At 39.7% G+C, this 27437-nt stretch overlaps 1 protein-coding gene across 1 annotated transcript; it reads right to left on the reverse strand.

Annotated features, from left to right (window-relative positions):
- Positions 1 to 4757: 4757 nt before the first annotated feature.
- Positions 4758 to 20590, reverse strand: mdka (midkine a). Its single transcript, XM_084713484.1, has 5 exons — positions 20509 to 20590; positions 7511 to 7590; positions 6967 to 7134; positions 5879 to 6040; positions 4758 to 5643 (listed from the first exon to the last, which is right to left on the reverse strand). Exons 2-5 carry the CDS (start codon positions 7587 to 7589, stop codon positions 5615 to 5617), a joined length of 438 nt encoding a protein of 145 aa, XP_084569610.1. The 5' UTR covers position 7590; positions 20509 to 20590; the 3' UTR covers positions 4758 to 5614.
- Positions 20591 to 27437: the final 6847 nt, after the last annotated feature.

Consider the following 27437-nt stretch of genomic DNA (forward strand, 5'->3'; position numbering starts at 1 on the left):
CACACAGGGCTCCATCACATGACAGGTTATAATGCAGGACAAACAGTAATGTGCTCATCATCTCAGTAGATAATATGTTTTAGTGCATATTCCCATAAAAATTTGCATTAAAGAGATAATTTATTTCAAGTGTGGTTGTATGAGGTACTTATCAGTAGTCGGTGTGTCGGCACGCCTCCAGTTTGAAGAAGAAGAGAGGACCACTAAAACAGAAACTAGGGGTCAGCAACAAAATGTATTTTAGCCACTTAAAGGTCCACCTAAAAACATCACAATCAGTTTGTGTATTTATGTATTTCACTGCTTTACTTTGTTGTCAGACAGACTTTTCTGGTGGGAAACCACTGTTACATAACCCAAATATCAATACGCAAAATCAATTCCTGGCACATGCAGCGTGTAGCAGCACAGACAGCAACGTCACAGCCACACACACTCAGACACACGCTCGCATGAAGTTGGCATCAGCGATAGATTCCAAGAACAGGATAAAGGATTCCTCATGAGATCACGTGAAATCATGTCCTGCAAGATCCTGCTCCGGTACATAATCTTAATATAATAATATAACAAGGCCCGGACCTGGAACACTTTTGGAGAAAGTGTCAAAGTTGCTGCTTTGGAGGGAGTAATAACTGGCAATCTTAAGTATCTCACACAACCCCACATCAAATAATCCAAACTATCCCTTTAACTACAAATCAGCTGAGAGTGAACATGGGCCCTTTCATGGTCTGAGGGTCTGGGCCCCGGGGCTCTGGGCAGTTGGCTGCTTTGTTCTCGTTGGACGTCCAGCCTTGGTGACTGACATGTTTGCCCTTTGGTGACAAAAAAATAGACCAACCCAGACAAGCTTTCCATCTATGACTGCGTATGAGATCTGATTTCTTCACGGTCTGTCTGTCTGTTGCCTTTCATGACGACTCAGGGATTCTGGGATAAAGCAGTAAAGAGCAGTCAGGGTGTTACAGGTGATAAAACATCATCACCACCTCGGAGTTATCGCACACATCTACAGTTCTCTCATCAGTTAATAAAGGAAGTGAAACGAAATGGCAATTCAGTCAAAAAAAAATCACTTGAAAAGAAATGAGTGAGATGAACGTGTCCTTTTGCTGCTGTGACCAGGACGCACAAACACGCTGTCATTTGATGTGCAATAAAGCGCTGTCGCTCAGTGAGATAACACAGTTTTTGTTCATAAAGTAAAAGTAGTAAAGTGCCTTTTAGTTTGCTCCAATATAAAGTCCTTGGTGTGGAATCTACAACAAAAGCTTTTTAAATCATTGACATGGGTCCTGCTCATTAGTAAATGAGATAAATTGTCCTTTGGGTTTCTATCCTGTAATAGTCTGTAAACCCTGCCAGGCTTTCTCTGTGTCCTTCTTTAAGCATGACTCTGTCTCGTCCCTGTAGACTGCCTCGCATTCCTGCGTTTTGGTTTTGATCTTCCTTTGTACTCTTCTCATATCCTCTACGGCCTTGAACAGGCGTTTTTCTGCTTTATCAGTCCTTTCAGTCATCACCCATGGTTCTTTTGGGTACTCGCACTGTTCGTTTTTTTTTTTTTTTTTTATTAAAGATGCAGTGAGCAATTCTGGAGAAAGATAGTTGATTTTTGAGTCTCATTCCCTGGTTGTCAAATCGAGTCTGGGACTTAAAGTCGGAAAAACAAATGAACAGTAGTCTATGGCGAGTGACAAAGGTGAAAAAAAGCTGTTTTCTGACCTTTTAGAGATACATGGTTCTCACAGGACAGTCATGTTACAGACATTCGACGGTCTTATAGACCATGATGCATTGCTGTAGATTAAACCAGCCAACAGTGGTCTCTGAAGTAGTTAAATGAGCTCAACCTTAAACATCTGCAGCAGTAAACAGCAGCAACAATATTAATCCAAACACGTCAGACATAATAACACTGACAGGAACATTTTACTGCAACATGAATACTTTTACTTAATTTATCCGATAATATTTACATACTTTTACTTCAGCAAGGTTTTGTGAATGCAGGAATTTTACTTGAAGTTAAGTATTTTTGCAGTATGATATCAGTGCTTTTGCTTCAGTACAGGATCTGAATACTTTTTACACTCCTGGTCACCTCAAAGGAGAAACATCATGTCCATATATTGTCTGGACAGACAGACAGACACACAGACAGACAGACAGACAGACAGACAGAGGGAGGAGCATCAACTAAACGTTACCGTGAATGAATGAGATCAAACTTGCAAAGGAGGAAACACGCGTTTGACTGATTTTTTTATTATTTTTTTTATTTTTAGGTCTGCTTCATCCTCTCATCAAAGTTACAAACACTGACACCCGCTCTGAACCTGACAGACGTGCACTACAGAATTATTTCCTGTGTTTATATGCAAAAACTGTATAGACTGTTTTATTTTATTTTACATTTTATTCTACACTTCTCTGTATTTCATTCATTATGTGTATATATGCTGTATTTGTGTGTATCATGAAGGAAATACAACTCTAATGTTGTTTTGGCCAATCATGTGTGTTTGGGTGATTGTGTGAAACTGTCTTGGTGTTGCCCAAGAGTTCCCCTATATGTTACGACCACCCAGTTTCATACAAAGCGCGTTATCTTGCATCACCTTGTGAATATGACCTAATTGGTTGCAGGGCAGTCACTGTAGCTATATTTCAACTCTCAAAAGCGAAGCTGGAGGAAAAAATGTTAAGCAGAGTAGCACATCCAACAAGACCTTCTGAGAAACAGACGACTTTTTAATATAAAAAAGGAACGAAAGAAGTTTGTGTGCTTGGAGTGACCAGTCAGTTATTTTTGAACCTCTGCTGAAATGATGCATGAAAGAGATGCAATAAAACTGGATGTTTAGGAATAAATAGCAGAAAATGATAATAGTGGAACAAAAAAGAAGAATATGAAGTCGAGATAAAACATGCAGAGAGAGAGTCAAACACAGTGACATTGAAATATCTCATCATACAAAAAGATAAAAAAAAAAAGATTGTGTCAAATAATTCAAAGCTCAGCAGACTTCACACATCAGGATCAACTACATGTGTGAACCTCGGTGAAATGTGAATGGGTGGATGAAATGAAGACAGCAGAAATAAATCATTGCTGCGGGGAGGTGTTTATTTATTGATGAAGGCTTTCTTCTCTAACCTACATCAAAGGCAGAGTGACACACGAGGTGTGTGTAAGTGTGTGCATGAGAGAGACAGACGGAGAGGGATCGACTGACTGGGTGTGTGTGACGTGTGTGTTTTACAGTGACAGCTGAATCAGGTCATTAAAATGAGATCAAAGTGACATGACACCATATCATCAAGATCACAACCGGCAAAACTTTAAATGCAGACCTTTCTCCTGTCAAACACAGCAAGTCTTATACAGCGAGAAAGTCAGAAATGTGTCAGCTTTAAATACAAAACAATACCAGCAATAGTAATTTAAGACAATATAATTGTTGCTATGTTACAGATAGCAGTTAAGTGGTTGTGGAACGTGTCCTCGCAGGATAGATTCAAGTTCTACCTCAATAAAATATTCACGTGTGATAAAATAGTTATTGGTAGCTGTAATAATACCCAAGACATTCTTTTGGAGTGTGAATATACTGTAAGAGATGGAGGGGCAAAGTCTGCAGGCATTCAGAATTCAGCTGAAGTTGATGCAAAACTCATCAGCCATAACACAAATACTCGCAGGCATTGGAAAGGAAGCGTGGGGTTTTAGTTAGCGCTTTAATCGTGCCTGAAAAGTTGAGCCCATTTTTCTTCACAAGCCGACATTTTTTTTGACAAGCTTCCCTCTACGCACCAAATAGCGGGAGGTTTCAGCAACAGGGACATATGTAGGGAATCTGAACTGGCAAATAAATAAATAAACAAATACAGGACAGCCCGAACCCGACGTGAGCCTGTGAAATATGTGAGAAATAAGTTCTGACCCGACCCGAATGACTCGTGTACCTTGAGGCAATCAACAATGTGCACAGCATCTTTTGACTGTGGCCAGATCAGCTGGACGCGTCGCCACGGAGGAAGTGAGTGGGGACAAGAGTCATGCTAACTTGAGCGTGAGTGTCACATGACTCCTGTCCTGTCTCGACACAATTCCGGAAAAAAAAGCTCCCCCCATCCTGTTCCTGGCAATCCACAGTCAAGTGCCTGCAAAAAACTGACCTGTCCCGGGATCAATAGTGAAATTGATCCATCCAAATTGACCCATGGGACCAACAAAAAAAGTCCAGCTTGGATTTAAGACGGCTCCTCACTGACTGTCTGGTCAGTAAAATGAAACAGACATATTGAGACTCGGGCTGAGAACGTCAGCAAGACAGTCTTTATAAAGGATCTTTGTCTACCATTTGATGTCTCTCTGTGTTCTACCTTATTCCATGGCCTTAAAGTTGATATTGGGGCCCGGTGTCATACCATGTGATGCATTTGGCCCTTCACAGTACTGGTCCCTGTCTGGAAAAAACAATGGGCGAAAACCTTGTTTTAATAGAAAATAGAATACGGAGACATGGCGCTCACAGGTCTAAAATTAAGAGTTAAAAAGTCTGAAATAATTCAACAAAGACACAGTGTCAGGGTATGTTCTTGAATTTTAATAAACAAAAGAAAAATGGAAAAAAAAACTGAAGCAGCAAAACTTTCTACAGGAGAAAAGAAAGGTTGTTCTAAAAAGGGAGAAAGAAGTGAAAAATTAGGAAAGAGAAAATGTTTTTCAATCAATCGTGAAAGAACAGACAGCTTGTATAATCCTAATGCAAATTCATAAAACTCATCTTCCAAATGCACTTTACTCTACAGACAACTATACACTCTTAGAAATAAGGGTTCTAAAAAGGTTCTTCCTGAAAGGCTCAGGTTCTACCCAGAACCATTTACTTGAGATTTCCATTAAGAACCATTTTTGGAAGAAAGAGTTCTTCAAGGATTGTTGGAGTTCTTGAAGAATTTCATGAGGGGTTCATGAATCATTTGTGGGTTCTCAGCAGAACACCCTGGGTGGATTCTAGATAAAACCCATGGAATATAAATGTTGGTTTTAGGAACAATGGGCTTTGAAGTAGAACTCTTTGAAAAGAACCTTCATAAAGACAAGCTGAATAACGTAACCTTTACGGTTCTTGTTGGCACCTTTATTTCTAAGAGTGAGCGGTTAGAATTATTGAAAAGGGTTCTTGCGAAGTTCCACATCCAATATTAACAAAAGATTCAGACCCAGAGCGTAGACGAGCTGAGAAACTTGAAAGCTTGGAAGTTGAAAAGCTCGATACCCAGATGCATTTATTTTATGAAAGGTTTGGGTCAGATATAGAGAATACCTCACGGATAGCATTTTTCACAATATTTAAAATTGAAGAATATATAAGACGTGGTTCTAAAGGAAGACTTATAATGAGATTATTTCAAATGCACTTTGATTTGGAAGCAACTGCTTGAGGAAGTCTGGAGAAGATTTCAAGATGTGCGCTGGATATCAGGCTATAAATCTACAAGTGGCGAGTGACTTGTCGAGAGCAGGTGCTTCAGATAATTCTCGTTTTATTTCTATTTGTTGGAGACTCTTGTCTGATCCTGGAGACTCTCTGCAGCCTTTCTAGTTCACTTTGCCTTTTCTCTTCTTGCCTGGACAAAAGACACAAAGAGAGGCACGAATATTACTCTCGCTGTTCGTTAATAAATGGTTTGTCTGTTTTTGCAAAGGAGTCATAAGACATTGAAGGTGATGAGGTGATGGTGATCATTAACAGACCAATGAGAAGCCAGGACATTCAGACAACAAAAAAAAACAGGAAACATCACTGTTTGTTCCTCCCCTTTACGATGGAGAAACATCCAGTAGTGAGCTTGTCTGTCTAACCTTTGGTTTTTGTCTTGGTTTTTCCAGGACAAGGTTTGTTGACCGAGATTGTCTGCTGACACTCTGCATTATACAGAGCCTTCTTCAGTGTCCCCGTTCTGGTCCGTGAGCCAGAGCTTGGGTCACACTCTCCCCAACTGCCGAAGCGATACTTACAGTCAGCTAGAAGAGAGAGACAGGCAGAAGATACATGAACACACGCTGGGTGCAGGACGGTCCAGTCCACCATGACACCTTACTTCAGAAAAACACCAATGAAATTATCCTGAAGCTGAAACTTGGATGCAAATTCTAGATTTGTGATGTCAAGAAAGTTGCTAGAAAGAAAACTGTTAAAACTGTGAAGCTGTTACACTATGATGCCTATTTGTTTTTGTGTTTGGATTTAGGTCCTTAGTTGTTTGTTCTTTTGCTTCCCGGATGATGAAAATGGGCAGAAGTTGAAGATAAAGTGGTACTGATGACCAATACTTTCATTTGGTGTATAATAATAAATAATTTACCTTGAAACATTGTATTCAAAGTTGTTTTTTCTGAATATTGTAAAGTAAAAGTGTTAAACTTAAATAAATCTTCACTCAGTACAACCCACTAATGTTTAGCTTCCATCTGATTTGTTGGAAAAAGTTTTTAAAATTGTTGAAGATCAAGCTAATCTTAAACTCATGTAACATGTTTCCCTGTACTATAAAGAAAAGTGAGACACATAAGACAGTGACAATGCAGCTGTCCTCTACTGTAAAAGAGAAGGCCATCCTGCAGAGTTATGCAACAGTCATTGTAAACCTCTGAGCACGACGGCTTCACAAATACACTGATGGTATCATTATGGCCACACTGATGTTTTCATGCAGGCTGCTGCACTGGATTGCATCAGAGTTACAGGTGCTTGTGATGTTGTTTGCACCACTACAGGATTCTGAGCAAACATTCACATTCGTTGTATTAAATTACTGTTGCAGATGACTTTACTTTCCTTATTTTCACCTGCTCTGTATCCACTCATCAGTCTCTAACTTTTCTACCGTTCTGTGTGTGTGTGTGTGTGTGTGTGTGTGTGTGTGTGTGTGTGTGTGTGCGCGTCTTACCTCCAAAGAATTTCTTCCAGTTGCAAGGTACTTTACATTTCATCTTCTTGGTCTGCTGGTCACATGACCCCTCTCTAAACCCTGCTCCGCAGTCCCCGTTGCTAGGGACACAGTTGCCATAGCGCCAGTCGGTGCATTCTGACCCGGACGGGGTGGGTTTGTTTTTCTCTGAGGACAGAGTAAAGATTTATATTAACTTGTTATCTCAGACGTGCAGAGTTTCAATATTGCTTCAACATGCAGTCCACAAATGAAAAGACGGCCCGAGCTCCCCAGTTCAGCGAGTCTGCTGGTGACTGCTGCTCACTGGGCTCCAACTGTGTCAACAAAACAAGTGTGAGCAATTAGGTGTTCAGTGAGCAGCACTTACAGGTGCAAATATGAAAGTCAGCGTCCATATGAGTCAAATTTATTTAAATTTATTTGTCACTAAAAACTTGATTCAAAATCATGATAAAATCCAGATGTTAGAAGAGGATCTTACTGTGCAAGAGAAATGTAGAAAGACAGAGACAGAGTGGAAAAGATGGGAAGGGAATCTCACCTTTCTTGTTTTTCCCTCCAGTTACAGTTTTAATGGTGATGAGGGTGACTAACAGCAGCAGCAGCAGCGCAGCCCTCATCCTGTACAAACACACAGCAACATTAAAAGGGTTCACATGCATCACAACTGCTAAACCATTAAGTGTTGACCCTCACCCCGAGGTTATTTCATGTGAAATCATTATGTGCTCCTCTCACCGCTTCCATCACAGACCATAATAACCCGACAGGGGACTTCTGAACACTGGTTCTCTTTATACAAGGAAATGAGCACATAACTGTTTTAAAAATGCAACTTTAGAAAAGGTTCTACTCAGAAGCCCCTATGTCTTTTTTTTTTACAGTTACTTTTGTTTAAATTGAGAAAATACTTTGCTTTTGTCAATCCTTGAAGAACTCTTTCTCCCAAAAAGGGTTCCTTGGAAGAAAAGGGTTCTTAATGGAACCCATCCAGAAGCACATTGCTCTGGGTAGAACCTCAGCCATTTCAGAACCCTAATTTCAAAGACAGCCGTATCAGTGAGTGACTGACAAATCTCTTCTACAGAACACAGTCAATAAAATATCTGCGTTGAATCTGTGAATAAAGTTAGCATTCAGTTTAAACAGTTTCAAAGTGAGTATATTAGTTGATACAGTCTTTTTTAAAAAGCAAAAAGGCAAAAAGAGGAACATTTTTTCAGTATGTAGAGTACGTTCAGATCACCTCAGCTCTGAGGCCGTAGGCTGATGCAGAAGATCTCTGATCCTGCCGGCTAGTGAGGCAAAGCTAATGATAGTTAATGATGTCTGTTGGAAAGCTTGAAGTCTTCGCTGGAAGATAAAAGAGTTTCGTGGGTTGAAAAACATGTTTGGCATCCATCTTCTGCTCATGTCTAAATAAAGAATGATTTCTAGAAATATGCTAGGCAGCACAACTTACAGCTTTACAACAATGCACCCAGAGCCCTGCAGTAATGAGCTACATTTAAAGTCTGTCTGTTATTGGCTGCTCACTGCTGGTGGCTGCAAATACAGTGGCTGAATATGACACGTCTTAAAGTTTGGAAATGCATGTTTTGAAGATGGATGTGATGAATCACTTCTACATGTTGTGCATATGGTTGATGGCATGTTTATTATTGCATGTAGGGTGTAAATATGTACCTGAGCAGTTTGATGCTGGTGTTGGCAGGTGTAAAATATCTGCACACCACTTCACTCAATCAATGTCAATGCATGTCCATGAGGCAACATGTGAATTATTTCTTTGAGATTAAAATCAGAATTCTGACTTTAATCTTAGAATTCTGACTTTATTCCCCTAAATTAGATTTTTTCCCCCTCAGAATTCTGGCTTGAAACTCTGAATTCTGACTTTATCCTCAAAATTCTGGCTTGAAACTCAGATGTTAAAGGCTGCATCTTGGGTTCTGCTATTGAGACAAGCCAAAGTGAGAGTTGGCTGAAGGCTCTGGAGAAAACAAATAAGTGGATTTGATAAAAGTGTTTTATCAAACAGCTTTTTCCAAGGTCAAGTAGAACATTTAGTTCAGCACACAGTGAAGTGTGATGATCTGTCTGAACAGTATACACTTCCTACAAATGCAAATGGACTTCCAGCACATCTATTATACATATATGATGTATATCAGTGTCCTCAGACAAAACATTTTGCAGGATTTTTCACAGTCTTCCTGTTATAAGTCAGTAAAACACAGAGCAGGCGAAGCTGCTGGAGCATGTTAGAGAGGAGGTTTCACACGCCAACCAGGCTGCAATTATGCACTGCAGCTCTAATAACCTGTCCAGGGACTGGAGTTGAAAAGCACCATCCCATGAGCATCCCATGAGAAAACCACTCCAAGCTTTTCCAGGATCAACTGAAGCAGCAGCGAGGGGGATAAAAAAAAAATGAAGCTATGGCAATAAAGCTTAAATCATCATCCAGACGCTGGTCAACCTGAGCTTCATTTATGTAGAATTAGACGAAGAAGAGAAGGGTTTAAAAAATGATGTTGCTGATTACGATACCGTGAGACTGTGTGTGTGGAGGTGAGGCAGAGGATTTTACTTCTTCCTCAGCTGCCTGCATTTTGTTGCGATTTTTAAAAGCTGCATAATTAAAGCAAATGTTTGCAAATGACAAAAGAGCCATAAAAAAATAATAAAGAGCAGCAACATCTGTTTTCACTGCCTGAAACAGACAGACAGACTCTGTTACGACTCAGAGTGAAGGTCAGAGGTCATCCTCACTGTTGGGGAACGAGCAACAATGAGGCTTTTTCAGGTCAGAGGTCAACAACAGTCTGCTCAGAGCGTCTCACGTAATAAAAAAACTGACTGCAGACCAGCTGAACCCTTTCTTCAACATATTTTCATTCATTCATGTCCAAATACATTTTAGATTCTACTTTAACAAAGTGCTAGATGATCAGATACATGACTGAATAAATGCAAAAGAATAAGCAAGATTTGCAGCATTAAAGGGAAAGTTCAACCAAAAATCAATAACTTTTTTAAACAAATGCAAAGGATGATTGAAAATGCCAAACAAGACAGAAATCACTCAGAGATGAGAGTAAATATTGGATCTCTGAATTGCTAACAGCTGACTGGAGTGGGATTTTATTAATTTTACAAATGCTGAGACAGTTACAGTGCTTGAAACTTTAAAAAAAGCACTTGTATGAGCAGCAAGATGCACATGAACCACTATGGAGAGTCAGTGAGCAAGTGACAGATTGAGAAAGACAGACAGACTGCCAACGAGACAGAGAGGGAGCTCGGCTCTTCTTATCATCAGTGTTTCAGTAACAGCTACAGAACAGTGAAAAACACTTTAGTGACAGTGACAGAGTGTGTGGCAGTAAATTAAAAAATGCATGTAAAGTGCACTTTACAGGCGGTGTCACGTACCATACGGCTGCAGTATTCCTGGTTCCATTCCAGCTGACAACCTGTGCTGCCCACAGAGAGCCCACCCCTCTCTCGACAAGTTCCCCATCTGCATCTCATGTGCACCTGAAAGGAGCTGTTTGTTCGCCACAACAAAACCACGGCACAAGTGATGCAGTAAGACCATATTTCTCACATGAACCACAACAACACTATCAATTCATTTTTATGACCTTACAGTTGCCTCAGAGTTGCCTTCTGCAGGAATCTACATAGTATATAGCAGCATTTACAACCGTTTAAAGCTCAGTTGGGAGTGTTGGTGTAAAATGAGCTGATCTGGCTCATTTTTATATTACTTTTCTGCCCTTATGCTAATTGTGTTTCTGGCTGGCAGTTTGACACGACCAGCGCAAGCTTCCCTTCAAAATTCATGGAAAAGAAGAGCAACAACGGGAGCATTCAGCTGTGAAATTATCAACTTTCCAAACCCAAATTCCTCATCTGTGCATCACGTTGCATTAAATATACATAAGGGTTTTTTTTTGGTGAGACTTTTATAATCGTGCCCCGCTTGGCTCAGAGTTAGCTGGTTTGCTGCAGTGTTTGCTGAGGAAATGATTCTCATCCAGCTGAGGAAACATGCTACAGAATATATAGGCTACCATGTAAAAAGAGCAGCACACAACAAGTTCAGTGCATCGTGATTAATTCAACCACTCTGCACCCCGGTACAGAGTGACATTAAGCTTTTTCAGCCACTTGCCCTTCAGGCGAGTAGCAGAAATGTTTTATTTGCCTGACAGCCAAACGTACTTGTCTGGGACAAGGATCTGGACAATTATATAACATAATATTATTATTTTTCAATTATTTTACCTCAGTAAGCTTTAGAATTCACAGTGGGGTTGGTATTAATACTCTTGCTTAAGTACTGGACTTTGTCAAACTACTTCCCCCCACAGCCTAACTGCACCCGTGTGTTACATGCATGTAGATGTGTTACCTCCTGAACCTGAACTCTTTCCTCACCACTGACAAGATAGATCGTCATTTAAGACACAGTGCTTCCAGTCAATTGCTAATTTCACTGCAAGGCAGTAGAGGACGCTGTGATGGATCATATGACAAAAATTTGAAGAAGAAGATGATGTTCTGTAGCAAACATCGGTGCTCAGCTGCAGATCTGCGGGTCAGAGAGCACCATGACCCGACCGCAGAACCCAGGAAGAGCGCAGAGAGCGCTCCAGACCCCGGGTCTGTTGGACGGAGCATTTCGGGCGTGGGGAGGGGGACAGCTAACATTAGCTGGTGACAGTGATGTCACACACGTAATATGAAGCGATAAAAAAGCAAAAGTAAAAAAGTGAAGTGAATTTTTCTCATTCTTCTCATTTTCTGTCGGAAAAAGTGGATTTTTTGATGCAACCAGCCAAAATTCAAGTGCTTATAAAAAAAGAATGAATGAAGCTGGAACAAAATGATTTTTGTGTCTGAAACTAGAAAATCTGTTTTTCCTTTTGACATATTCCACATTAACATATTCATAGAACTGAATGTTCTGTGGCTGTTGAAAAATCTGTGAATTTTGTCAAATATGCTGGCGCTGGGGGGGGCAACTTTTTAAAAAGAGAGTTAAGGCAAATCTAGAGGATATCCTTTAAGGACAAATGGATGTATAAGATGCTGCCCACCTGTTCAAAATGTAAAGTGAGAAAAGACCTGCAGAAACAGAAGGTAGAAAACAGATAGACAGAGAACCGTCTGTCACAAGACCTTTATCCATAATTTCATTCTGAAGCCACTGAGCGAGAAACCAGAGCTGCAAACTTTTCAATTTAGTTTGGTGTGAGAGTCACTATCACTGAAGTCGGTGCATTTTATGAGAGGGCCTCGGGTGACATTACCCTCTGCAGGGCTTGGGTCATCACTCCTCAACCTCCCAGGAATTTCGCTTAAAACGTTCTGCAGCCAAAGACACTGTTTGTCCTGCATTCTAGTGAATTCATGGAGTCAATTTGCTGCAGAAATGTGGAGTCTCGGGGTCTGTGGGAACCCTCAGGAGAATCTGCAGGGTTGGCAAACAGCTACATCTGCACACAGTAAAACTGTATGAAAAGTAAATGAAGGAGAAAAACAAAAGTCTGCCTAGTTTGGATTTGTCAACTTGTGACACCTTGGCAGCTAAATGAAGCTGTTAACCAAAGGTACTGTCTATAATTATAAAAATAGGATCTAGGATAAATACCAATGATGATTTGATATTCATTTTTTTAATTTGCAGTATTCACCTCCAACCCCCTCTGCCTGTCTGCATGATGGGTTTAACTTAATTATGATAATATAGTGTGATGACATATCAGTGTGTCTGTCTGCTGTTTGCTGCCCAAACTTTCTGAAGGAAAAATCTCTCTGGTCACTGGTTTCAGCCCAGAGGTTTTGGTCCAGGGCAGCTGTGTAATTGACATTATTCACATTGAGGGCCTGTAAACTTTCTGTCAGCCAGGATCTCACTGTGATCGATGCATGAACACAATGTTTTCTGCCAAAGTCTGAACAGTTTTAGTTATTTCACATGAGACTTTCTGTATTTGTGTTTTTCTTTGAACTCCTGTCACTGGTTTGAAGTGGAGGAGCTGAGCTGGAACACAGTGATATCACAGACATCTGTGCACCAATTAGGATTAAACGACATTTGAAGCAAAATCTGATGAAACAGTTATTATCTCCAGGGTGGAAACTACTGTCCCGACCTGTTGCAATGATTTTACTGACTGCTGATTCGTCACTCCTTCTAACCAGCCAGCAGGGGCCACAATCCACCAAACAAACTGCTAGGCTAAAAACAAGGCTAACCCTGTTTGTTGCAGGGCACATTTTGACCTTTGCTATGGCTCAAACACCGACTTCGCTGCCACCTCCACTCTGCACCAGTGCAGAGCGTTCAAGGTCCGCTAGTAAACAAATGAGTGCTGCAGATTTCACTGCAAAATCAACTTTACTTGTTTCATCACCTCAGCCTCTTCCAATCCAACATGTCACTGTCCTGATCATTGTTACCGCCATGTCCACATCATGTATTATCATGACGCACGCATGTACACATTAAATACTTTATACATAAAAATCTAAATGCACCTAAAAAAAACCCTCAAAAGTTACTTCAGCAGCTTTACTCAACTTTTGAAATGTAATTTTTTAACATTCAAGTTTATCTAAAAGAAGAAAAGTAAATTATCTAAGTTGGTAAAACTTAAAATTTAAGAGCTTGAGTTGAGCTCAAAACTCAAAAATCTATTGAAGTCATAAGACATAATAAGAGCATTTAGGTGGAATTATCAGAATAAAACATGTACTGTAGGTATATTTTTTATGTGAGCCAATAAAATCTTCTCTACATAAATAACAAAATGTGCTAAGTAAAAAACAAAATACTCTTAATAAATACTTCTTGACTAGTTGACTAGTGATGAATAGTTAATTGATCAGATAGATTTTAGGGTTTTGGGGTCTTTAGAATAAAGAGATTTAAGGAGGGACTGATTTCAGTGGTGTGAAATGTGTGTCTTTGTATCAGCTACTGTAGACACTGTGTGAATGTGAAATACTGACACTACCAGAAAGAAAAACCCTGGTCAACAGACAGAAAAACTCTAAACTCCCCTGAGTGACTTTCCTCTCTCTGCTCTGATTATCTCTGTCAGAGCCTAGGGGTCCATCTGCCATAAGACACAAAGAAAAAAACAAACATAGTAAAATCAGTCCCGAAACCACATTCGGACTTTTTTATGAACATGAAAGCAGACAAAGGAAATATTTCTTCAGGGTCAGGACGGTATGAGAAGTTATTTCCAGTGGAATGAGTGTGTCTGAGAGAGGGAAGGAACAAATGCTTTCCCTCTCCTGCACTGACTGCAGTGTTTACTGTGATGGACGTGGCGTCCTCCCCCATGACTCAGATTAAATCAGGATATCGCCAGTGGCCATTTTATTTTCTTTTACTCTGTCATTTTAGAGCCGGTTAAATTATACCCCTCAGATTTACTGTAACTCAGGACAATCCATTTAGGTCAAAAGTAATAGGAATGGAAAATGAGCTGTGACGTAGTGAGCCTACTGTAAACTGAGAGGTTATCAAGTAAGATTTATCAGAGCGATACACACTGCCTGGACAGAAAAATAAAAGTCATCACCTGGATTTCATTAAGCAAACAGGTAAGATCCTTCCACTGGATAATTAATGCAGTGATTAATATGTTTCAGGTGGCAACAAGTTACTTAATGCAACTCTGGACAGAAATAAATGTTGAGACATTTCATGAACTAATTGAAATGATGCCATGGAGGACACATGCTGCAATTAAAGCTAAAGACGAAGATTTTAAAATTCTACTAAAATATTAGAAAAATCTTTCAGTGTGAATTGAAAAGCTAGAACGCATTTTTGGCAGAATATTTTATTTTAATGTCCTGCAGGAGTTTGGTGCCGTTATGCACGTTTTGTGCTACTTTAAAATTCAGTCCAGTGGTCAAATTTATTCAAATAAAACAAAATGAAAATTTATTTTGTATTCAGTCTGAATGCACTTGCATGCTTTGCATGTGCAGAATCATTTCCATGGTTACTGTGGCATGACACCCCAGTCCTGCTGTTTTTTTTTTTTTTTCTTTGAAGAGAAGTGGGTCATTGCTGGGATAATTTGTACCTCCTCATCATCTTTATACAGAATTTTAAGTGAGGTCCGGCTTTATTCTGGCAAAGTTTAGCTTTAATGGGCTTTAACTGTGCAGAACAGGATTACAACAACTAACCTTTAATTTTAACTTCTGCAGAGCTGGCATTTAGCAGACACAGTGTGTTTATCTGACAGGACCAAGAGTCTTCGTTGATCATTTAGGCAAAACACAACCTCATGATAAAAGGCTGACGGGACAAGTTTCTGTTTTCATTTTTAATCTGAAGAGCCAAGTGTGCTGAGGAAAAATAACAGTTTTGTCCCCAGCCACCCCAGTTTAGAGTTTGGATTCTGACCAAATTATTAGAAGTGAGGGAGGTTGGGGATGAGGGCTTGAGAGCTGGTGAATGTGTGTGTGTGTGTGTGTGTGTGTGTGTGTGTGTGTGTGTGTGTGTGTGTGTGTGTGTGTGTGTGTGTACTGCTGTTGACTCTGTAATTAGGGATTTTGAAAAGCAGCCAAGCGGAAATGACTTTTTATCGGTCCCTGTATGACCTACTAACTACAGCAGAGAGCTGGACCAGAGAGACAGAGGAAGGAGAAGAGACTGTATACACACACACACACACACACACACACACACACATGTCTCAGTGTCATCTGTAAGTAACAGCCTGTCTACACAGAGTGTTTCGTGTGTGACGTCCTTCACTTTCAATCAGTGCAGCTGTATTCAATGGCTGCTTCACTCACTGTTTATTTGTGTAACTGCAACACAAAGCAGAGTGCTGCAGCAGAATGGATCCAGTGTACACACACACACACACACACACACACACACACACACACACACACACACACACACACACACACACACACACTGCGAGAGACCATTCACAAAGACCTGTCAGGTTATCGAACATAATGTGCAGCTGCATTATTTTTAATAATTGCTCTGATTGTTTTGTTTTAATGTGACTGCTTACTGGTGCATGGAAACACATTTCTGCCAGCAAAAGAAAAAACACAGTAGGTCGTGATAATGAGATAAAAAATAAATAAATTATGGGGTAAAAAAAGTAATAATTAAGATATGAATGATGAGATACAAAGTCATAATCATGAGACAAAAGTCATAATCATGGATAAAAAGTAATAATTGTGAGATAAAAAATTAATTATGAGAAGAAAAAAGTAAAAACTATGAGATGTTAAGTATACAACAGATAAAAAGTCATAATTAAGATAAATGAAGTTACAATTATGAGCTAAAAAGTTGAAATTATACTTTTTGATCTCAGAATGATAGATTTTTTTTAACTTATCCAGTGATCAATATATAAATATTGTTTATTCATATTTTGAGGCTGCAGTCCAGTAACAGTGATCTCTGCTGCTGTAATTACAGGATGTATCTCATGTTATAAACAGTGAACACACAGATTCCTTTACATCATTGACTCATCTGTTAAGTTACCTCATTTTACTGAGGGTATTCCCACTGGAGGTGGACTGCCAGGACCGCTGGAGTCACTGACCACCTCTCTCTGATGTTAGAAGCTCACATCCCATCCACCTCCACACAGACTGCCTGAACAACCACAAGTCAACCATGAGTCAACAATTCCTGCAGATGTTTCACATTAAAAGCCTCCCAGTAAAGGGAGGGATTATCTCCTTTGAAGGTTTTTAATGTGAAACATCTGCATGAGAAATGTTGGGTTTTATTTACTGTAATTGCATGAGTGAGACAGTTTTTCTATTAAACTCTGCAGGGAGCGTGAGATGACTTGATTATGATGAGCCTCACATTAAAGTATTGGGAATTTTTTAATTGTAATTTTGTTAGGGAATTTGCACAATATCAAGTGGCATCAGAAGGGCCTGAAGGTGGGTCCTGCTTTATTACTTTATTACCCTGCGTCTGGTTGGTGTTTTTTTGTCTGCATGATTTCAGCTGATATTGTGCTTACCTGGCACGTATTCCTAAATGAGTTTGTGTTTAATCATATTATTACACATCAGACCTGAGGCCAAGTAATATTCCAACAGAAGAATACCACTCAATGAATAGAATACAGTGGGGGGTAGCTCATTTTTTCCAGGGCCCCGAAGCTGATTAATCTACCCATGTGTGAAAAAGGACATTATGCATTATGAAATTATCAAGCAGTCCCTCCAGGATTTTTGGGGGCCTTCTTTTGGGATTGTTGCAGCCTAAAATGCCTTATTTCACAGCAGCTTAAAAAAACTGCAATGCATGTTGCAGTGCTTTTAGGGATTTTTTTGCAATGAAAATTGCAAAAGAAAGTTGCAATTTTTTTGGTGTAATTCATTAAAAATCAAAGGCAACTTGCTCCAGGGAGAACAAAACCACACTTGTTTGGTAACCATGGTAATTAGGGTTAGGAACTGATTTAGGAAAAAAGCCACAGCAGATGATCAATTTCTGAGTCAACTGGTCTCACACAAGAACCCCTGGGTTCTGTAATACAGCCTGTCCTCTCTCTCTGTAAGGTGAGGCTGAGAGTTTGCAGTAGTGTACTTGAATATAATTCATAGCTGACTGGGTCATAAATATTCACTACGGGGGCAATAATAGTTTACACAATTAAGATTTACTGGACTGCAGCTGTCCTCTCTGCTCCCCAGTCTGTCCTGTTGCCCAGTTTGTCAGTTAAAAAAAAGCCAATAATAACATGCAATTCTCTCAACCTGCTCCCATCTGCCTGCCCTCTCTACCTCTCTTTCCCACACACACACACACACACACACACACACACACACACACACACACACACACACACACACACACACACACACACACACTGGAACTGTGCCAGATACTAACAGCACAACACAACAAAGCTACTTGTATCAGCAGGAAGCAAAAAACATGCATTTCGAACATTTTTAATCAAACCCTAAAAATATGCTACAATAGCTCAACTTGCTGCAGATACATTCCTCCACATTCCCAATGCCTCTCTCCCACTGTACGAGCACAGTGCACCCTCACACACACATGCACGACACAAAGTGTGCGTACAGAAAAGCTTTAGTTGCAGTATTTGAGTTGAGTTGAGTTGCGGGGAAAGTGCTGGGATCTGGCACGGGAAATGGGACAATTATATAAAGACTAATAAAACCCAGCGGGCAGATGATAAGCACCAAACAGAAAAGGGTTAGAGACGCAGCCAATCTTCACTACAGAGTTTGAAATACAGGGTTTTTTTCAATGTATGTTTATTTTTAACACCTAATTCTGAATCCATAAACAGAAAACACAACTAATTACAGGTTTTTACAACACTAACATCCTTTTGTCCAATGTGTTGTCACATTTTCAAAACTCGAAACACAATTAGCACAGCGCCCGTACACATACCATGAACACAGTTCAGGCAGTTTTCACAGAATATGCACTCAGTCCGTTCCATTATTTCTAAAATGGTTCAATTGTCCAGCCAAAATGATGGATCTGTCTTTTCTTATGTACAAATGTTTGCACACAGCACACCAGAAATGTTCAGTGCAGTAAAAATCCTCTACTTCTGCAAGTTAAAAAGCTATACTGAAACAGCTGATGAGCATTTTTGAATGAATCCTGTGTGAAACATTAAGAAAAAGCTGATTTATGTAAGTTTGTAAAACAGACCACCATCAGCTGATTCCAATCTCAGCTGGAGATACATTAGCCAGGTGTGGAGATTCTTCCAATTACATGGACATATACGACAAAACAAGACTTTGTGGACTGATTTTGTTCAACGTGGACACTGAGCAGCACAGAGGAGAAAGAGAAAAAATAATGGGCCTCACGCAAGAACATTTTTGTATTTTTTTCTTAAATTTGCCTTACTTTTTTGTAGGAAGTGCTCGTACGAATACGCCACGTCAGATTCAGCAAACGTTTGTAACTTCAGATACCTGTGTAGATGATCCACCTGTGCATATTTGAGTGCACATGCATAAGACTTGTAAATTAGCATGATTATCGTTCTAATAATATCATACATGACTGCACTTCCTGCTCCATGTCCATGAAGGAAAATCTGTAATTTTAACAGTGGTGGAATTAAAAGACCTGCTAAAACAAAGAGGCGGGAAAAGCGAGTGCTGCTGATGTCGTCTGACAGGATCAGACTGAAGAAACATCTCGATATGAAAATGGCTTCAGAGAAAAAAATGACTCGCCATAGCAAAGCAGTTGATGACTGCAGCGAGAGGAAAGGGTTAAAGGGAAGTGAGGATGTTCACCTGGACAGAGACTCAAAAATGTCTTCAAACTAATGAAACATGCAGTTCTTAGTGAAAAACTTCAGTTTGAATAACAGCAGACTGACAGAACACAACTCTACGACAGATCTGACACTCAGAAAGTGTACTTGTATCGTATTGTATTGTATTGTATATTGGTGAATGCGACAAGTTCTCTTAAATCTCTCGTACGCACCGCCTCTGAACAAATCTGAGCGGTTCCTGCATGAGGCCTAACGTCTGGAAAAGGGAGAGGACGAGATGGACGAGGACAGAAAGATGACCAGACTGAGGATTACTGGCCTGAAATTTCATGTTGCTACTAAAGTAAAGTTGCACTTCTGTCACTTAGTTTTTTTTCTGTAGCCAGAGCAAATGAAAACATGAGCTCGGCAGATACGTCTGGTTCCCAGGCTAATTATTTTCTACTGTATGTTTCTCTGTATGTTGTCATTTCAATGTTGTCTTTTTGGCTAAATCTGGCTTTTATGTAGCCCAAAAAATCAAGATTGAGACACTGAGACCTGGACCATGTTTGGTCCGTCTGATGTGGTTCAAATCTAACCCAGAATTAGCCGTTGAAGTTTTGGACCGGTCTGTCTGTCTTTTCAGCGACGACTTTTCACCTTTCACTTTCAACCAAAACTGAACATAGATACGATGTCAGCAACATAAAAATGACATCTCTCCATCTTTCACTTTCAACCAAAATCAAACTTTTCTTAGACGACTGGCAAAGATGCTTTTTTCCAGCGTCTTTTCAACTAAATTTTGCTCTTTGGGATAAATCAGAAATGCGGCAATCAAGCAAAAAATGTGTTGTGGTTTACAGCAAAAGGAAACTGAATACTGTCTGTTTGATGCAGGTTTGTTTTTTGCATTTAGCAGTGTGGACTTGGTATTTAATGAACAAATCAGAAAATTAACCATTTGACTAACTGTGTGATGTAGGTGAGAGTTGGTAATAAAAGTATTTTAAGTAAATGCTTGAAAAAAAGTCAAACTTTCTCAGTGGAAGCTTTTAGCAAAACTTCATTTTGAATATATGGGTTAGTTCTATAAAATCACAGTGAACACAGAGTTAAACAAACCAAATGAGCTCATTTGGTTGTTGATGGAGGTTCTTTGTCATTTTTAAGTTGAGAAAATGTGCTGTAAAGTCTGAGCCGAAGCATAGAGAGCACTTACTTGTTCAGCAGGCAGTTGCAGAAAGACTCAGGGGAAAAGTTGTGTCTCTCTCCTGTTTCCTATGTATCTCACTCTTGCACCTCCCCTCGCCCCCTGCTTTTGTCTCCCAAACCAGTTCATTCTGGTTACATTAGCCCCATTCACCCCACGCCCTCAGACACACACAGTAGCACACACACACAGTAGCACACACACACACACACACACACACACTCCAGTGAGACAGAAGCACAACTTCAGTTTTAGTTGATTGTATAGATCCACATCAGCGAATACTAACAGCAGCACTTGTGCCACAGCTGGAGCGAGGAGAATTCCTCCTCAGCTTTTGTTGTTTCTTTGATCGTTGTGTATCTTGTCTTATCAAACGAGACTGAATCAATTCATGTCTCTCTTTCATCTTATACCCATAATTTGGTGTTGATCTATATCATGGGAGAGAAAAGACATAAAAAGGCAACAAAAACAGCACAGAAAATAACATTTTTCAAAGCTATTATGTAGCAGAGCGGCTTTGATGGTATTTAAGCAGGCCAAGAGGAAAAGCCAATGGAAAGCAAAAAATACGACATGAGTCATGTTTTTTTTTATAAGCTGGCAAAACCCATAATAACCCCTGAACCACCAATTTACTGTGTTTAAGAGCACGCTGAATAGCAGGTCCACAACAAGTTGTTGTTGTCTTAGTGTAGATATCCACGGTGCACAGAAGATGATATCATCTGATGAAGCTTTGTAAATGAGCGTGAGAGCAGTTGGCAGTGTGTCATCCTCCTGATCAAAGACACCAAAATAACCTCCGAACTAAAGCCTTCATTATTCATGAGAAATTAGCTCGCACTTGTCAATGGGAAAATGAATAGAGATTTCACAGGGATGAATGCAGCAGCATATATTATATTACTTCTTCTCTGACTCCTCTCACTGAACCAAGAGTCTCAAACCGAAGCACCCAAGAGCTCCTCATTCCATCACTGACAGCTCCACACATTTCTCAGTCCTTCCAACAATTCAGCCAAGCGCCATGAATTCTGCACAGCTTCACAATTTTATCCAATCATTGCAACTTTTCTGCAAATCTGGCCAATCACTGTCATTTCCTATGAGTTCCAGCTACGCTAAAATCATACATGAAACGTGTCAAAGAATAAACTCAATGTTTAGTTACTAATTTGTTGTATTTTTAACTTCTTTTTAATTTTGTTACAGGTACTTAAGAGGTTTATCGTTGTTATTGTAATTGCATTTTTTTTTAAGTTGTAATCTTGAGTCTTTTTGGTGAGGTTAGATAAAGCACTCAGAACAGAGCGGTTTTATTCTCCCTGGAACAAATGGCCTTTGATTTTTAATGAATTATACAAAATAATTAAACATCGCAACGATTTTTTGACTAGTTTCCACAATTTCTTTGCAAAAAAATAACACTTTCACGGTGATTTCTTAAAACTGTGTATTTGGTAGCCAAAGATCAGTTTTGCAAACCGATGACAAAAGTTGAAGGGATTCTGATTCTGAACATTTTATTGGTGCAAAAATTCAAAGCGTAGATCAACTGTCCTCACGTATTGTAATTCCTGCACAGTGAGGGGACTGCATACAGGAAACCTTTATTTAATCAGGTTATCTCATTGAGATCAAGACAGATCTGAGTACAGCAAGAGAATTTAAAGAGATTTATTGACATAATATGGCAGAAAAACAATAGTAAGGCATATATTAGGCGGCACAGTGCTTTAATATAACATGCATGCATATCTTCATGATGAGCTGCAGTAACTTTTCAGATCGAGTGTTAGCAGTGCTAGCACACAGCTGTCTTTCCTTGCAGATTAATAATAATTAGTTTTACTATGTTTTATTTTTTACTAAAACATTTTTATCATATTTAATGTGCAGGATGAGGACAGGAGGACTGTGTGTTTAAATCAATGATGCTCTGTTTAATAGATGTCTAACTTTTTGAAAATGTCAACCATATTGTTACTATATTATTTATACACTTTCAATTATTTATTTTCTTAAAGTTTCTGTGTTTATCTGAACTTATTCTGTCCTTGTGCTGCTGTAACACCCGAATTTCCCCTCTGGGGGATCAATAAAGGATTATCTTATCTTATCTTATAGACAAACCGCATCAGAGACAAACTGATTCAATGTTAAAACTCTCAAATCACCCAGTGGAATGAAATGTTCAAGTTTTTAAATCCTTCACTAATCATTTCCTCATGGGATATCAAGATTTAGCCTGTCCTGGGATCTGCTCTGATCACCACGGGGGATGTTCAAGTTTTATTCACAAAACAAATTGAAGCTAAAAGCTGACTGGCTGAGATAGGAGAAACTCCCAAAAATAATGTTTGTGTCGGTCCGAACTTTAGGACTCCTGAGTTTTTGGTCTCAGAGTCATTCAGTAAGAATTTCAAAGATGGAAGCTCTTCAGTCTGAGACAGTTCAGAGGTTCCTGAGAGACCTGCTCACTGCTGCATGAATCAGCCTGTCCACACCAGAAAAATGTACGGTGGTAGAAGCTTATTCCCACTGATATGTCCATTTATTGTTGGGGGCGCTCTCTAGTGAGTGCAAACACACACACACACACACACACACACACACACACACACACACACACACACACACACACACACACACAGGGAGAATAAACAGCCGCTCGAGTAACTACAAAATGATCCACTGATCAAACTTTTGTGAGTAAGACAAGGCGAATATTTGCTTCGCTTTCGGTGTGAGGACGCCCGTCAGTTTACAATCAGTCTCGCTTCACTCTGTGCACAAGCATGAACATCACCTGTTGCTGATTGGCTGGAAGAGCCAAGAGCTGGAAGTGTTCGCGGGATTTGATAAAAAGTTAACACACCCCACCTTTAACCCTAATCAGGTAGTTCTGTTGCTTAAACCTCAGCAAACAGACCGTTTTACAACATAAACTACGTCTAATGTCACGTGAGTTATTCCATGTGACTAAAGTTAAATAGTTAAAGTCCCATAAGCCTTTGCTGCTGGTACTTTTCACTGGTAATACATAACATTTTGGGATCTATTCTGTTGTTTAGGTATGAGAATGTGCTGAATTTTTTTGAGAAAATGCTAAAATACAAAAGGGTCCAGAATTCAGTGTCTGCCCTTTGCTCCTGCTTTGCTTCTTCTCAGTGCTAATTGGCAAATTCCTATTTATAAGCTTTGTTCAGAGGGATAATTACGAGGGAGGAAATGTCAGAGCTACGTACCTGACCCATTCAAAAAGCCATGGACTGTGGAGATCGATCAGTCCCACTACATGTACGTGGATAGAAATCTCCTGCATTTAAAGTGGCTTTTACATTACATTTACTTCTTTTTTAAACCCTACTCTGACTGATAATTAGTTGAAAAAAATGTGTAGGAGATTTTCTAGACAAATTAGTCCTGGGCACGAAGACTTAGAGCTGCACTAACAGTGGCCCAGTAGTGCATCCCTCCACACAGCTCCAGAGGAATCAATCAAAAGAAGAAAAATAAGCAACACAGGACGCTTATTCCCAGAAAACAATACAGCTGCTCATTAAGACAAAGTGATCAATACATTTGATCTGAAAGGAGCGGCTCAAATATCACCCTGATTGACTGTCCACTGTGGACGACAGAGGACACACCATCCTGGGTGGAAATCCATTGCTATTTTTGGGAAAGTGAAGTGAGTTGTCCACAGAGGATAACAGAGTCTCACTGCTGCCATCTGGGTTGTTTTTACTGTAAGTCAGAAATATGACGAAGTAGAAATGCTGCAAAATGTTTTGAATGTCTGATGTACACAGGCTCAGCATGCACTGCTTCAACATGGATCCTAGCATTAATGCATGCATACTGACATGTAAAGAAAGTCAAGATGTATGGACTTAATTAATTATTAAATTCATAAATAAGACATTACAAAATAAATTAGAAGAGGTCACTCAGAGTGTACATCTTCAACAGACAACCTGAAAAGATGATCTGGATGTAATCTCAACATTTTTATAGATTTGTATTAATGTTAGGACAGCTGAGGGTATGACAGGAAACTGGGGGTGAGAGAGTGGGGGAACGACCTGCAGCAAAAGGGCCGTGAGCAGGAATCAAACCCGTGGTGTCTGCAAAGGACTCTAATAAAAGAATAAAAAAAGTTACTCACCAGGCTGCCATGTTGACATCAGATGTGAGGAGGATGGAGAGGGACGTGGACGAACATGCACGTGCAGCCAGACTGGAGAACTGCCAGAGAAACTCAGAAAACACACACAGTGACTTAACATTCTACTTTACTATATCTTAAAGAAGGACTTGATGTGGGACATACAGGTCTAGCAGAATAAATTGATAAATTGGCAACAATCATGTACAGACACTGAGGCTGCTTTACCGCAAGGATTTTAAGAGGACAGGACATTTGTCAGTCTAAACTGGCGGCTCCAGGTTGTCCAGAATATGGGGACATTTACATGATTTCACAGTCAAACATTTGAATCTTTGAAGCTTTGTGCTCTGAACTTGTTCTGTAGCACCATGGTAATGTGTTTACAGGAACAAAACAGAAATAATTAAATGCTAAATTCACTTTGCCAGTGTGTAATCCCATATCTATGAAAACACAAGAGAAACAAGAAAAAACACGAGTTGTTCTCAAATATACTGCCTTTTTAATTATATATAACAAATTATACAAATATCAAAGAACTTCAACACAAAAAACAAACGCAGGATTAAAAAGACAGAAAAAAATAGAAAATTAAAACTATTTTTACTGTTTCACACCAACGTGGTTACCAAAAAATAATGTCATGAACACAAGAATAAAGACTAGATTGGCCACAGATGTGTTAAAAACAGAAACAGAAGATTGAAGACTGCGATGCAGTGCATGCAAAAGTTTGTCTTTAATGCAAAGCTAATCTGGAGACACCAACACATTTTTCAAAAAGCTAAAATTCACAGGCAAAACAAAATAAAAAGTCAGTGAAGCTAGTTTGAAGCTTGTCTTTTTGGTTGGCCAATTATTTCAGCGGCCGCTGTTCTGAATCAAAGTCAGAGCAGATTCTAATAATTTACTGTACAGAAATCATCAAACCCTCAAAAATCCTAGAACACGCTTTTTTTTCCCTCCACTGTGACTGAAAACGGGTTGGAGGTTAGTTCTGAAAAGCAGCTGCACGCTGCTTTTCATCAAAGCGGCGTGCGGTTCTTCAGTCTGATCTCAGAACGTAGGAGTCAGCTGCAGCACAGAGCAGAGGTCTGGAGGTCCAGCTGGTCACTCTCTTGTTAAAATCTGTGAGTACTCTGGTGGCCCTGCTGGACAACCTGCTGCAGGACCAAGCACTAACTGGATTTTTTTTGTTCAGTGATGGGGTATTCATTCTCAAACCTCTTTGGTGAACCTGTGTGAATCAGTTATCCCATCAAAAGCTGCCTGCCAGTCGTGTTTCTGAAAATATCATGATCACATCCACAGAATGTGTGACCTGCTATTACCAACAGGGACACGGTAAAACCGGCAAAGTGCACGCAGTTTTCCTGAATTAAAGACTGTGGCGAAGCTGCACACTTAGAGGATCACATGTAGACAGCAGGCTTGAAAAACACACATGAAAAACCATTTCATGTTAATGTCACATAACGAGTGAGGACTGGTTTCCCACTGTGGCTGCCTGGCTGGCTGTTGACATGCACATTAACAGAGCAGTAAACCCTGTTCTTTATATGCACAGAAGCCACGATTCTAACATGGTTCTAACATGGTTCTAACATGGTTCTAACATGATCCAGGTTTATGATACTGAGGTCTCATCTCATATTACAACAAGGGTTCCAGGGCTGAAGGGTTGAGATTCTTTTTTAAGAAAGGGTTTCACTGTAAGATTGAAAGGGCCAAGAGAGCGAGCACTGGTTCTAAAACCGGGGTCCAGAACCCTATTAGGGGGCCGCCAGAAATCAAAAGTGGTCCCCAAGTCTTTGTCTGTTCTGAGGGCGTCAGAATCAGATTTGGACATGTCGACTAAAATCACAATTTCAACGTTGCTGATTGCTCCAAGAAGAGAATCTAAGCTAACCCTGCTCGGACCGAGCGAGCGTCAGCCCACTTTGATTCTGGATCCCAGTGGAACCCTGAGGAGTTTGGCAGATGCAGTGGTATGAAGGTACTGCAGGTAGTAAGCTAGTTAGCAGAAAATGCTACCATTAGCAGCTTACATCAGAGCCGACAGAGACAAAGTATAATCAAGAAAGATGCCCCAAGCGCACGGCTTCAACATGTGGAAATCCAACGCTTGGCAGGCCTGTTACAGTTGCTAAGCCATGATTGGACAGTTGCTGTTTGGAGGAGGGGCTTAGCGAAGGGTCAGCTCTGTACAAACTGAGTTACCTGAGCTGACTGCACTACAGTGATTTGCGAGTTCTATATCTTCAAATTTAAATAAGCTTTGACATTTGGCACAACAAAATATAATAATCATACACAACTTGAGACTTGATTTTACTTGACTTCAATAATCCTCATAAAATATGAACATGTAATTTTCTTTTTTTTTTTTAATCTAAAGCACACATACACACACTCACGCACTTTTGATCTAATTTGACATGACTGTGCTCTAACAGAAGCCTCCTACCCAGTCGAAGAAGAAGAAGTATAAGCACATTATTATTTTGGTCTTTTTAAAAATGGAAATGGAATGATTACATGAACATAAGTTAAATCCTCCCGTTGACAAATGATTGAAATACTAACGTATTGATTGAAACGTTTTGGATACTTAAATGGAAGGTAAAGTCAGACCTCTGATCTCAGACATGCAATCCTTCAGTACAGGCACCAGAAAATCATCACTTTGATTATTTTCCAACATATAAATAATAATAATCACCTCCAGAAAATGTTGATATAACTCAACAAAACACAA

Source organism: Lutjanus erythropterus, chromosome 24, assembly GCF_056507025.1.
Source record: "Lutjanus erythropterus isolate fLutEry1 chromosome 24, fLutEry1.hap2, whole genome shotgun sequence".
Classification (NCBI taxonomy): Eukaryota; Metazoa; Chordata; class Actinopteri; order Lutjaniformes; family Lutjanidae; genus Lutjanus; species Lutjanus erythropterus.

Excerpts from the sequence above, each read along its gene's own strand:
- mdka (XM_084713484.1), bottom strand. The coding sequence starts at position 7,589 with ATGAGGGCTGCGCTGCTGCTGCTGCTGTTAGTCACCCTCATCACCATT. Across the intron at positions 7,135-7,510 it reads TGGAGGGAAAAACAAGAAAG|AGAAAAACAAACCCACCCCG; the intron begins GTGAGATTCCCT and ends CTCTGTCCTCAG. Across the intron at positions 6,041-6,966 it reads CTGGAAGAAATTCTTTGGAG|CTGACTGTAAGTATCGCTTC; the intron begins GTAAGACGCGCA and ends TCTCTCTTCTAG.